The sequence below is a fragment of the Buteo buteo genome, chromosome 5 (genome assembly GCF_964188355.1).
Source record: "Buteo buteo chromosome 5, bButBut1.hap1.1, whole genome shotgun sequence".
Lineage (NCBI taxonomy): Eukaryota > Metazoa > Chordata > Aves > Accipitriformes > Accipitridae > Buteo > Buteo buteo.
In genome coordinates, this window is record NC_134175.1 from 36,686,431 (window position 1) to 36,699,807 (window position 13,377).

At 66.8% G+C, this 13,377-nt stretch overlaps 1 protein-coding gene across 15 annotated transcripts in view; it reads left to right on the forward strand.

Annotated features, from left to right (window-relative positions):
* TNS1 (tensin 1) overlaps nt 1–13,377 on the forward strand; it is a 70,761-nt gene that overhangs the window by 8,865 nt on the left and 48,519 nt on the right. For 2 of the 15 annotated variants that reach the window (XM_075028684.1, XM_075028685.1), the window contains exon 1: nt 6,521–6,863. The exons of the other annotated variants lie outside the window; for them this stretch is intronic. In XM_075028684.1, the coding sequence (XP_074884785.1) occupies nt 6,837–6,863 (27 nt within the window). In that variant the 5' untranslated portion in view covers nt 6,521–6,836. Of the gene's footprint in view, nt 1–6,520; nt 6,864–13,377 lie in introns of those variants that run through there. 15 annotated transcript variants of the gene reach the window in all.

Sequence of the window (13,377 nt, forward strand, 5' to 3'; positions counted from 1 at the left end):
GGGACGTGCCCGTGCCTGTGCCTGTGCCCATGCCCGTGCCCGGCCGGGCAGGGAGGGAGAGGAAAGGCCCTGGGGGGGGGTGGACCATGCCGGGGGCCGGGCACGCGTCAGGCTTCGCAGGGTGCTGCGGCGTGGGTGGTGGCGCGGGGCAGGCGCTGGGAGCAGCCCTGGCACCGAGCCCCGACCGGGGTGTCGGAGGAGGTGGGGGCTGTGGGGGCACCCTGGGGACGTGCCCGGCACCCTGGGCCCTGAGCGGGCAGGGCAGAGGTGGCCGGGAGGCTCAGCAGGGCTGTGCCACCCTGGGAAACCCCGGGCCACCCTGGGGAACCCTATGCCACCCTGGGGACTCTCTGCCATCCCAGGACCCTGTGCCAGCCTTGGGACCCTGTGCCACCCTGCGGACCCTGTGCCAATGACACCCCGGGGGCTGAGGCCAGAAGAGGTGGCTTTGCCTCGATGCCAGGGTGAGGGGGGGTGTGGGGTGAGGGGCTGCCCGCAGTACGGCAGGCGCTGGCAGAGAGTGTCTGCCAGTGGTTTCCAGGCAGGAGGGAGTGTCGGGAAGCGTGTGCGCCTGGGTGTGCGCCCGGTCGGGATTCTCTGATGTCTGCTATGGGGTTGTGCAGCAAGGGGGGGGGGGTGGGTGGGTCACACCAAGGTCCCAGCATCTGGGTAGCCTGTGCGTGGGGGCAGCCCGTGGCTCGCTTCCACAGCCGGCTGCCTTTCATTAGCCTCCGTCACCCTTCCCAGGCTCGCTGGAAGCTGGAGTCCCCTCGGTGGGGCTGGCTAGCGGAGGGGTGTGCTGCTGTGCGGGGTGCACGCATGGGGCCAGGGCCAGGGGCCTTCTGCAGAGCTCCTTTGGGCCAGCGCCCAGGGAGGGGCTCCTCCGGCCGGGCAAGCGGCCAGCTGACTCACACGCCGGCTTGTTATTGTAGGGTCTCTGGGGAGGGCGCGTGTGGGGAGGGGGCTTGGCACAGAGCAAAAACGGCCTCTTGTCTACCTGAAGCCCCTCACGTTTAACCCCTGCACCCCCAGGATACTTTGGAGCGGGAAGATGGGCTGAGCCCCGAAGGCCTGGCAGCTGCACCCCCCCCCCAACACTTGCTCCTCCTGCCCTGGAGATGCTGCTGAAGTCCTGGTGTCCTCCCCCCTTCTCCAGGGGCTCCTGGCCCTGGAGCCTGTCCCACCACGCTATTGGCAGCATCTTCTGCTCGGTCCCCGTATTTACCCTCTTGGGACGTGCCCCGACCCCTTGTTCTTCCCCACCAGCTGCCCCCGGCACGGCTGGCTCCTGGCCAGCTGCCTCCTGTCCCAGTTGGGGGGGGGAAGCTCCCAGTTACAAAGCCCAAATGGAGTGGATATGGTGGGAGCGGGGGAGAGGGGAGAGATAGGGGTGTGGGTAGGGGGGCGGGTGGGGTGTGAAGGGTTGTCCTGGGGGTGATGGGTGTGGGGTGCCAGGGGGTATCATGGGTGCGATGAGGATATGGGAGGGGGGCACTGGGGTGTATGTGGGGACACCAGGGAGGTTTTGGGGTGCCGGTGAGTGGCACGTCCCCAAGGAGGCAGTGAGCGGGCAGAGCTGTGCCAGGGCGAGCAGGACCTGCACCCTGGCAGTGACCTACACCCCTCGAGGTCCCCCCCCAGCCCGAGGGACAGTGGAGGGGACAGTGGTAGGACCCATGCCCCACAGTGGCAGTGATGCTGGCGGGGTGCCCGGCGCCCGTGGGTGGCTCTGGGGGGGCCAGGGCAGCCGCACACACATCAGCTGGGAAGCACAACGCCGTTCCCATGCCCATGTAAGGCCCTTCTCGCGCCCAGCGCCTCCGCTCAGGGATTTTTCCTTGCTTAGCAAACCTCCCTTCCTCCCTCCCTCCAAGGGGGACGGACAGACGGATGGACACTGGAGTGTATCCCACCCGTCCAGCCTGCCCCCTCCCTCTCTTCCCGCACAGAAACTGCCTGCCGAAAGCAGCGGGGGTGTAGCTTCCTCTGAAAAGTGGGGAAACTGAGTCACAGAGTCCTGCCCGGGGACAGTTGGAGGTGGGGGACACGGCGTGGGGTGCAGTGCTTTCCATGGCAGTGGTCAGGCACGGGTGAGCCTGTGTGTTGGCACGTGCTGGTCGTGGCACAGCCAGGGTCTTGTGGTGACACTGCCTGCCCGGCTGGGGTGGAGGGATGAGCCTGAGGATGCTCTGGGCAGTTATGCCATGGAGGCATGTCCCAAATCATGGAGCAAGGGAGGTGCTGGGGGCGTCCCCATCCCCCGGGATGCGCTCGCTCCGACTGGGGCTGGATTTTGCCATGGTGCTGCTTAGAGAGGCTAAGAAAAGACGGGGGGATGATGCTTCTCCCCATGGCGGGAGCCAGCTTGGTGATGGCCGGTTTGGCTGGGAGACAGGGAGAGCTGTGGCATTTGGCTGCCAAATCGGCTGGCGATTGCTGGCGGGTGGTTCTGGGAAGTGGTGGCTGTGCCAGCCCCTGGGCCTGGCAGGGCTCCAACTTGCCCCACTCGCTCCGTGCCGCACCAGGGCCCACAGGTCCTGGGGCAGTTGGGGTGCTGGGTTGTGCCAAAAGGGGAAACTGAGGCACGGCACGTAGCATGGGGCTGAGGCGTCTGGGGGCTGCATTGTCCCTCGGTGTCTTCCGCCGGGGAGCTGACAGTGGGTGCTGGACCTGCTGGGCTGCTGGGCCGTGTGTGTCCATGCATGTGAACACGTGTGTGTGAGTGTGCATGCGTGTGCCCAAACACAAACGTGTTTGCACGATCATGCGTGTGCATGATCATCTGTGCTCGCAGATGCATGCGTGTGTGTGTGACCCTGCAAGGGAATGCATCTGCGTGCAAGAACATCCATCCGTGTGCACAAGTGTACTTGCACACGGGCGGGTAGTCACATGCATGTGCTCCCAGCTTGGTGCCATCCATCCCCGCTGGCCTCGTGCCAGGCTCGGCTTGTTTTTCGAGTGCCCCCCTGCGATGGGACTCCAGGGGGGGTTTGTCCATCATTAAACCGGGGTCTGGAGTGGGGCCAGGGCCGGGCAGTGAGGCACGTCCTGGCCAGAGCAATTTCTCCCAGTGCCCGCGGCCCCAACGGGCCCTTGGCGGCGGGGGGACGTAGTGGGACCCATGCCGGGGCACGTGGTGGTGGCGAAGGGGACGTGTATCTCCTGCCCTCAGCTGGTGCTTGTAAAGCAAGTCCGAGCCAGGAGGGGAAACTGAGGCAGGGAGTGGTTGGACCATTCTGGGCAGGCTTGACTTGTGGTGATGGGCAACCTGCAGCTGTGCCATGGCCAGGGGCCAGGGCAGTGCTGTGGGGCACGCAACACGGGCTGCAGGGAGGGGACATCCATGTCCCAGCAGCAGCAGGCTTGTGCTAGGGGACATCTGGCTGTCCTGTCCCCACTCACCACTCCAGCCACGCTGCCCCGCTGCCTCCTCCCCGCACAGCAGAGGCGATGACGTGCCAGTCACTCTGCCTGTCCTGTCCCTGTCCCCGATGCCCCATTAAAAGCCACCCCCTCAGTGCTTCGGGACAGCTAATTAACAACACCCCTGGTCTCCACAACAGAGCGAGCAGCAGGGGGGGGAGGAATGCCACAGGAATGTGTCCTTGACCCTGGCATGGGCCCAGCTGGGGTGGCGCGATGGGGGCTGCAGGGGTCAGCCCTGCCCCGGTGCCGTGCCAGGTCATGTTTGTGCAGTGGGTCCTGGAGGGGGTTCTGTTTTTTTTTTTTTTTTCCCCCTCCTTCTTTCATTTTTCCCCTTCTTTACGTCACTGCCCAAATATTCGGCCTCTCTCAGCTCCGGGGGGGGGGGTCGGTTTGGCTGCTCTGAGGAGCTGGGGCCCTTCTCTGCACCCTCCGGGTGCTGCAGCATGCAGGGAGGGTGGGCAGGGGAGTGGGGATGCTGAGACCGCCCACACTTGCTGCACTGGTGAGCACCGGCTGGGGCTGGCCTGAGAGGTGTCAGCTGAGGCAGTGGGGACCACCAGCCTCCCTCCTCGGGGGCTCCCAGGGCCGGATCCAGCCCCCCGGCACCCTGCGGTGGTGGAAGGCAGGATCTGAGCTGGTTGGGGACTCTTGTGGAGGGTCTCTGCCTCGTTTCCCACTGATTTTCTCCCAGACCACTTTGCGTGCCCCATGGCTACCCCTCCCGGGACCTGCCCTGGGAAGGGCACTGGGTTCCTGGGGACCCCCAGCACCCTCCAAGGGGTGGCACCAACCCCAGACCAGCCGAAAAGTCTCGCTCAAGAGGGGCTCTACAGACCCAGCACTGGGGCTTCATCTCCTCCCATGTGCTTTCACCTCTGGAGCTGACCCCCCCACCTCCCTGGAGTACCTGATGCCCAGGTCCCCCTTCTTCCGCTGACATCTGGAGTGGTGATGCCCAAGGGTGCTTGTTTTGGGTTGTGGAGGAGCTGGTTCAGGTGGAGGGTGGTTTCTCTGAGGGTGCTGGGGGGACACTGTGGGGTGCAGAGGCCACTGGAGCCACTTGGCTGTCCGCCAGACCCGCTCCCACCAGCACGTTGACCCGATGGATCTGGGAGGCACTTTGGTGGCTGGAGTTCAGGGATGCTGTCAGGACTTCTCTGGCTGTGTCCTGCGAAGGGGACACATCATCTCCCCAGGGGACAGAAGGGGACACATCATCTCCCCAGGGGACAGCTCCCGTCCCCTCCCTAGGGACAGGGATGTGCTGTCAGTGCCCTTCCCTCACCCACTCATTTCCATCCCACTCAGCCGCTGATACTTTCCCATCTGGCCCCGGCTCTTCCGCTGCTGGTGTTTCCCAGGGTCCGGGAGCTGTCCTGTGGCTGCCTCCCGAGGAGCCAGAGCTGGGGGTGTCCGTGTGGGGGTCTGTACTGGAGCTGAGCTAGGGTCTGTGCACAGCTCCCCTGGTGCAGGACGTTCGTTCCCCTTCATCCCAGTTGCAGCGCTCCTCTCTTTTTGGGATGCCTGCTTTTTGGGGGCTGTGGTGCTGGGGGGGGTTGTTTGGGGGTGCCAATGGATCCTGGGTGGGGGCCGGGTTGTCCTCAGAGTGGTGGCTGTTGGAGTCCAGCCCCATGCCCTTGGGTGCTGGGGAGGGCAGTGGGGCTGGTGCTTGCTTGGGAGGAGGGTGAAGAGGTGCCCCCCGGGGATGTCGGGGCTCCGGTGCTTTGTCCTCGGCAGTGGGAAGGGTCTGTCGGTGCCTCTCAGTACTCCCGTCCCATGGCATCATCCAGCTGTTGGGGAAACTGAGGCATGGAGGGGCTGGACAGGATCTGCTGGGGTGGGATTGCACTCACAGGGGTGGTGCATCTTACAGGAGTCTTGGAGGATGGCAGAGGGAGAGCCCCTCGCCACCAACCCCTCCCTGTTGACTTTTGGGGGGGTGGCAAAGCAGGAGGGGTCCCTGGGGTCCTGCTCCGTGCTGGCAGAGCCAGCCCCAGCCTTTTGGCTGAGCCTGCAGCACAAGGACGGAAACGCAAACAGGAACGGGGAGGCGTTGGGCGAGAAAATGTCAACAGCGCTGGGCCGGGTGCCTGGCTTGCCGCCTTCCCGGCCGGCTCGCCGCCCTGTGGGCCACCACCAGGCAGGCTCCCCCCTGCCCCGCACTGCTGGGGGCTTCCCTCCTTCGCTCCCGGGTCTCCTGGCACTGAGCACTTGCTCGCGCAGCAGGGCCAGGGCTGGGCTGCCCCAGGGGTGGCCGGGGAGAGCAGGGTTCCATCCATCGCCACACAGAGCCCCCGAGGAGGAGGAGGAGGAAGGGAGATGGGAGGAAGGCGAGAGGGATGCTGGGCACACCCCGGGTTTGGGACATGCAAGTGGGGACTGGCGTGGCTCCATGTGCCGACGGACAGCCAGGGCTTTTCCAGCGTTTTGGCTTTGCTTTTTAATTGGGGGGTGGGCTGGTAAATCTTCACATGCCCCTGACGTCGGGGTTGCGGGGCACCCAAGAACCATTAATTGGGCACCTCGTCCCGTGTGTGGCAGGGGGGGGACACCAAGTTGTGCCAAGGGGTGCCAGGCAGATAAAGGCCCCAAGAAGGGCCTCACGCCCCCGTCCCTGCCACCCCCCCCACCGCCAAGGGCACGGGGACGCCGGTGGCGTCACGCGGGGCGATAAGGCCCCGACCCCGCTGCGCCCCGCCACCCGCCGCAGCCCCTCGGCACGGGGTGCGAGGCGCTTTGCAGGGGGAGGCGTGAGGGGGTGGGTTTTTTTGGGGGTGTGGGGTGTCTGCCCACTTGCCGGCACCCCTCGCCCAGGGCCATCTGCCCGAGCCGGGCTCCCGCTTGCCTTGAAGGGTGTTTTTGGGGGAGGCGAGGGGAGTGGAGCGGGGCTGGACTTGGAGCGTGCCGTGCAGCTGGGGAGAGAGGGAAGAGGAGAAGAAAGAGGGAGAAGGAGCGAGAGGAGGGAGGGGAGCGGTGGAAAAAGCTGCCCGGGACCCCCTTCCTCCCCAGGGCCGGGGCCGGCGCCCCCGGGGTCCCCAGCCCCCGGCCTCCCCGGGGGTGCGGAGGGGAGCGGGGGGCCGGCGGGACCCCCCTGCGCCCCTCCATCGCCGGGGTCCCGCTTGCGGGGAGCGAAATCTTTCGGCTCTCCCCCTCCTTCCCTCCCCTCCCTCCTCCCTCCCTCCTTCCTTCCTTCCTTCTCCAGGCTTGGCCCGGGGAGGGAGGGGGGCTCTGCCTGCAGTCTGCCTTCACGCCTGCCCGCCCGGGCGACGCCGGGCTCCCGCCTGCCCCGCGACCCCCCCCCCCCTCCGCCCCGACCCCTCCGGCCGCCCCCGGCCGCCCCCCGCGCCCCCCGGGCCAGGTGAGGCTGCTCTGCCGTCTCTTTCGGATGTAGGCAGGCGAGACCCCGGATGGATTTCGGGAGCGTCATGAACCAGGTACGGGCGGGCGGCGAGGGCACGGGGGTCCCCAGCCGCCCCCCCGTCCCCCGTCCCCCCTCCGCGGGGAGGGGGTACTGCGGGGGGTGGCATCTCTTCAGGGGGCGGGGGCCACGCGTGACATCCGAGCGGGGAGGGGTGGTGCGTGGTTGGGGGGTGCTGTCCCCCCAAGTTGGGGGGGGGGGCGTCCCCAGTTGTCGGTCCCCCAGAGGGGGGTCTCGGGGTGCGGGGGAGCTTGGAGGGGGGTAACGCGATGCTCGCAGGGAGGAGGATTTGGGGAGGGGGTGAGGGCCGGTTTGCCGCCGGCTGGGAGCTGCGAGCGGCTCGGGGGGGCCGTGCCCCCCGTGCCCACCTCCCCACCTCGCCGGGGCGGTGACCCGCAGGGTGCCCCGGAGGGGGACACGCAGAGCGCTGGGGTCTGCGCCCCCTCCGAAGTGCGTAGGGACCTGTCCCTGGGGAGCAAGGGCTGCGCGGGAAAGCGGGGTCCTCCCCCGGCACCCCGCTCCCACCCCCCCGGCCGGGTGGGCGATGCCGGGTGGGTGCCTGTCACCCCCCGGCGTGGGGGACACGGGAGGGGCAGTCCCTCGGCCGGGACACCCTGGCAGCCCACGGGTTAACCCCCCCCGTCCCGGGTCCCGCCGCGGGACCGTCAATGGTTAAACCCCGGGTTAATGAGTGGCGAGGAGCCCGGCAGCCCCGGTGGGTGCCAGCCCCCCCCCCCCCCCCCTCCACGGGCAGGGACCCCCGGCCCCTCGGCGCCGCCGGGCCCGCAGAGGGTTAAGTCCGTCAGGGCAGGTCCCGGCGCAGATGTTTTTGGGCTGTGCTCCTGGGAGAGGAAACGGCCGAGCGAGGCATCAGCCCTCTTGGTTTTAAGGGGAAAACAAGAAAAAAAAAAAAGGAGAACTGCTGCGTTCCCGGGACGCCTGATCCCGCTCGGCATCGGGGTCAGCCCCCGGTGCGGGACCGGTGACCCCGGTGTGGGTGCTGGGGGGCAGCTGGCAGGGACAGGGGGGTGACAGTGGCTGCACCCCCCGGGTCCTCATGGAGGGTGCTGGGGTGACATCTGCTGCGTGATGAGTTGGGGGGACCTGGGGGGCACCCAAACGGGCACCCCGTGTCCTCACAGTGTGGTGGCACTGGGAGGGCTGCGTGTGTCCTGCCTGGAGTCTGAAGCCATCCCTGGGGGTGACATCCCCGGGGAAAGTGAGTGGGGAGAAAATGAGCCCCCAGCCCGTGCCCTCTCTAACGAAGCCTCTCCGTTAGCAATCCCACTGGCCCCTTTTCAGGAAGGGCAGGGCTGGTGCCGCCCTGCGGGGCTGCTGCCCTCCCCAGGCAGGGCAGTGTGCCTTGGGGCTGTGCCCCTCTGTGTCCCCCCCTTTTGGGGTCCTGAGCTGAGGGGTCCGTTTGCACTTTAACTTGTTGGAGTGGGCTGCCGGAGCAGAGCTGTGCCCTGCCCTGGGCCACCCTCTTGCTTGCTTTGCCGCCGTCCCATGCCTGGCCTCGTGCAGCCCATCCCCGGGGCATCCCGTCACGCTGCCGGCAGCCCCTGATCAGCACCAGAGCCTCCCCGCTGGGTGTTGGGGCAGAGGGAGAAGAGCAGGACCACGGTACAGTGCCTGGGCAGGGGGGAGCAGCTCAGTGTCTGCTTCCCCCTCCTGTTCCCACACCTCCCCAACACCGCAGATGGGGGACGCCAGTTTTGGGGTGCCGCTCAGCAGTTCAGTTTCACTGCAGCATACTCAGCTCCGTCCCGTGGGGTAGGGACACGGCACTGACCCCAGTCTCCATCTGCTTGGGGCTTTCCCGCAACAAGGGGACCCCCCCGGGCTCAGTGCTGGGGGGCACAGACCCCCCTGGGGCAGCCAGAATTTATTTTGGCACCTTGTCTACCCCTCGAGGTGGGTCACAGCCCCACAGGCACTGGCAGGTGCCCCTGATGCCGTGGGGCAGCCCAATGCCTGCAGTTGGGGTCTTTGTGCCTAGGGATGGGGCTTGCCTGGTGCTCCGCCAGCATAGGAAAGGGGATCTGTGGGGCAGGGACCCACACAGGGCTTCACAGTGGGGCACAAGCAGCCTGCCAGCCCGCCTGCTTATGGGCCCGTGTGCTGGCCAATCCCACGTTGAGTACCCACGCTCTGACCAATCCCATGTCAGAATCCATTTGTTGACCAGTCCCGTGTGAGAATGCGTGCACTGACCAATCCTGTGCTGGAATCACTGCTCTGAGCAATCCTGCATGAGAATCAGTGCTCTGGCCAATCCCATGTCAGAATCCATGTAGTGACCAATCCCGTGTCAGAATCTATGCGTTGACTAATCCCTTCTAAGAATCCATGTGCTGGCCTATCCTGTGTGAGAATCCATGCTCTGACCAATCTCGGGTGAGAATCCAGGCGCTGACCAATCCCGTGTAAGAATCCAGGCGCTGACCAATCCTGATGGAGCCCCCTGCAGCAGGCAGTGTCCTAGCCAATCCCAGTGTGACTGCTCCCTGCCCGACCCTGGTGCGGGAGCTGCTCCCTGGCCAATCCCGGCGGCCGGTTTGGATCCAGGGGGTTGATGAGGGGCTGGGGGGTCCCCACGTTGTCCCTTGGGGCAGGCTGGTTGTGGGGTCCCTGCGGGACCAGCGTGAGGGGTGTCCCCTCTATGGGGTGGCAGCACCCATGGGGGGGTGCTGGCAGCAGGGCATGGCTGGGGCTGTGGGGCTGGTGCCAGGCAGGCGATGGCCTGTGGGGCTGGATCCAGACCCGCTGCCGGCAGACGTTGCCTTTTTAGGCACTGGAGCGCAGCACGACCCTGCCTGCGGCCGGCCCTGTGCCGAGCCAGCGCCCGCTGGCAGAGACGGGCCAGCCCCTGTCCTGGGCCTGCGGAGGCACCTCTGTCCCCCTCTTGACACCGAAAATCCCCCTTTTCCCCCCCAAATCAGGCCCAGGGACACTACCTTCTCCCCCTTCCCCTAGTCGGCACTTGGCAACCCTGGGGCTGATTGCTCAAACCGCCCTGGAGCTGGGGCCTGCCCTTATTTGGGTTGAAACCAGGGCTATTTTGGTGCCGCTGCCTCCATCGCAACCCCTCGGAGCTTCCCCGTGCGTCGCCTTCTCCGTCCTGTGCCGTCTCGCCGTGCTGGGGCTGCTGGCCTGGCCAGCTGTGGGCTGGTTGGGGGCCATCACCCTCCTGGCCGTGCCGTGGGTGCTGGTGGTGATCCCTGCGGCCGCTGCAGGGTGGAGCGGCTGGTGTCCCTCGTGGTATCTCAGCCCTGATCTGCAGGGCTGGGCGCACTGGGTGACCTCTGTCCTGGCCCTGCTGCCGCCTTCCTGGTGGGGATGGGCCGTGGGGTGGCTCCCAGGGGACATACTGGGGGGGGGGAGACAGAGGGGATGGGGTCCGTCCCAGCTTGGGGGACATCGCTGGCACGGTGGTGGCGGCTCTTTGTTGTGCGGTGCCCTCCCTGGGTACCACCAGCATCTCTTGGGCAATGCAGGGGCAGGGCAGCCTGGTGGCCTCTGCCCCAGCACGGGTGCTGCCAGGCATCCCGGCATGGAGGGGATGGCACGGTGACAGTCCCTCGGCCAGCTGCGGGGCGGGCCGGGGATGCTCGGAGGGAAGCCTGGGAGCGGTGAGACCTCCGTGCCCCGGCGTCAGCCCAGCCTGACTCACCCTGAGCCGCTGGCCAAGCCGCTCCCCGGCCCTTCGGCACGGCCGCCGGTTACCCCCACCCAAAGGGAGAAACCCCAAAAGCAGCAGAGCCCCTGAGCGCTGGTGGGGGCAGAGAGGGGCTGCGTGGTGCTGGGGTGCTGGCCCCTCCCCAGGACCCCCATGCCGGGGGGGGGCTCTGGGCTCCGCGTGGCCGCTCCGTTCCTCGCACACCGGGGCTGTGCCGGGCAGGGTGGAGCTGGGGCGAGGGGGGAGCGGGCGCGGATGGAAACATGCCGTCCTCTCGCCGGGGACTTGTTGCATAAACAGGAGATTTGCCAGAGTTGCGAGAAATGTGAGGGCAGGAACAGGCAGCATGTGGTGTGGGCAGGGGGGACCTGACCCCCGTGCAGGGCAGGGGGGTGGTCAGAGGGGCACTCTCTGAGCCCAGACCCTATAGTCCCTTCTGGCTGGCAGTGGGAAAGGATGCTGCGGGTGGTCCCACCAGGAAGGGGGGAACAGGGGTGCTGGAGAGGGGAAAACCTCCCCTGACGTCCCCAACTTGGTGGCCCCGACCTGTCCCCTTAAAGTACCATCTGCTGTGGGGTGCCAGAGTGGGGCTCCTGCTCTGCCCCACGCTGTGGCTAAGAGGGGGTTCGGCAGGGCTTGGTGGCTGCGGGAGGGCTGGAGGGGCTGGTGAGCGGGAGGAGGGCTCTGGCACCCGCTGGGAGGTTGCTCCGGCCCATGGCTGTCCCTGGGACCCCCCCCCTTGCCTGGGGCAGGATCTTGGGGTGAGCAGAGAGCCGTGGGGTGCATGGGGAGGTGCTGCGCAGCCCGGCTGGGACGTTAAGTGGCACAGAGCTCAGGCGACGTTGCTAGGGAGGAAGAGGTCCCCCATGGGGTGACGTGGGACCCCACGAGCTTCCCCGTGGGGTGACGTGCGCTGAGCTGGCGTTGGTGCCACCCCAGCATCGTCCCTTGGGACGCCGATCCGGCCACTGAGTCACCGTCCTCTCTGGCAACAGCATTTCCAGCCTGCAGGGTGGTTTGGGCAGGGGACCCCCTTCCTGGGGGCTGAAGGGAGGAAGGTGGCTTGCTCCCCTCTTTTGGGGTCCACAACTCTTCTGGGTAGGGGGGCCAGGAGGGCTGTGCCTGCCTGACGCTGGCTTGCTTTGTGGGGTGGTCCGGGATGCCGAGGGGGTCCTTTTTGACAGCATGTCTCCGGCTCCGACCGCAGCAGCTGGGCTGGCTTGCCGGCGTCTCGGTGCCTGGCTGTTGGGAAGCGGCTCCGGTGTGCCGGGGTGCGCGCAAGAGTCGGGGTGGCTGGTGCTGCGGCGGCTCCCGGCATCGCAAGGGTCAGCACCGGCCCGGATATCGGCCGGCTCGGGAATGTTTATCGGAGCTCCTGGGGAAGGGAAAAACAAAAACCGCCACCCAAAGGAAGGGATATGCGTCAGAGATGGGCCTGCATTGCCCACCAGCAGCCGGGCGGGCTGTGCTGCGGGCTGTGGGCCAGCGCTCGCTCTGTCCTGGCAGCCCGGCCGGGGGGCACTCCTGCAGTCCCCCAGCCCACCCTGTGTCCGGTACTACACTGACCCAACCTGCTCCCGAATTGCAGGGCCCCTCCGTGGAGGTTTGTCCCCCCCTAGCCCCACTGGCATCCCACATGCTGGGGCTATAACCCGTGGGGATGCTCCGGCTGGAGCAGGACCTGGCAATGCCCCTGGTCATCTCCGTGGCTGCAGAGGTTATTTTGCTGAGGGAGGAGGAGGAGGGAGAGGAAGGATTTGGGAGGGAGGAAGATGTGAATGGTGGTTGCAGCATGGAGAAGGCTCCGCGCTGTCTCATCACCGGGTACGGCGTGGATGTCCGCATCCCTCCAGCCTCGCTCAGTGCTTGTGAACCGGTGCTGAAGTCCCGGCGGGGTTCTGGGGTGCAGAGGCCGCTCCCTGAGCTGCAGCTGGTGAGGTTTGGTGGAAGAGGGCTCCCGTGGGCTGCTCTGCCCTGGGGTGGTGTGGCCAGGGGCTGCCCCGGGGGTTTGCTGGCCAGGTGTTTACTTCTGGGCTGGGACATCTCGAGGGTATCAAGTTCCTCCAGGTATGGTGACAGCTGGCTATGAGCGAGCGAGCCCATCCTTGCTCTCCAGGGGAAGGCTGCAGGGTGTGCCGAGCCCTTTACGAGACATCAGAGAGTCCCCACCACTCGTAGCCGTGGGGCCTCGTTGGCTGGGAAACCAATTTTGCTGCTTGGCAAAACCTGGGTCTTGAGGTGGCGGCTTGCGGGATGTGGCTGCTGGGAGGGATGGGGCTGTGACCTGGGGGGCAGGGGCGGTGGGGGGCTGGTGGGGTGGGCGGCAGCCCCGCTGCGCCTCGTTCCTCGCATTCCTGGGCAGGGCTGCTGGGCGGTGGGGTCGCGGCGGTGGGGGCCGGGCGGCAGGAATGCAAACACCGGAGCGGGGTGGGGGGGAGAAGAAAGGCTGCTTGTCTGCTGCGGCGAGGCAAAGCCCGGACCAGGGGTGTGCAGGTCTCCCCGCCTTTCCCACCCCTCCCTGCACCGGGGAGGGTGGGGGGGGGTCCCTGGGGATGGAGTTGGTGGTGGTCCTGGGGGTCTGTGTGGTCCTGTGTGGGGTGATGCTCTCACTGGTCCTGTGGGGCAGAGGGGATGCTCCTGCACCCCTGCATCAGGAGTTTGACTTCCCTAGGAAGGGGTCCGTTGCCTGGGGCCTGGGTCTTTTCCCTTCTCCTTGAACCTGGGCCATGTTTGAGCCAAACTTGAGAGAGGGACGGAAGTTGAACACAGCGTTATGTTCCTGCAGTCCTCATAAAACTGCCTTTCTGGGATGCGAGAGTGCCATACAGCCCGGGTTGGTGGCTCCTGTGGA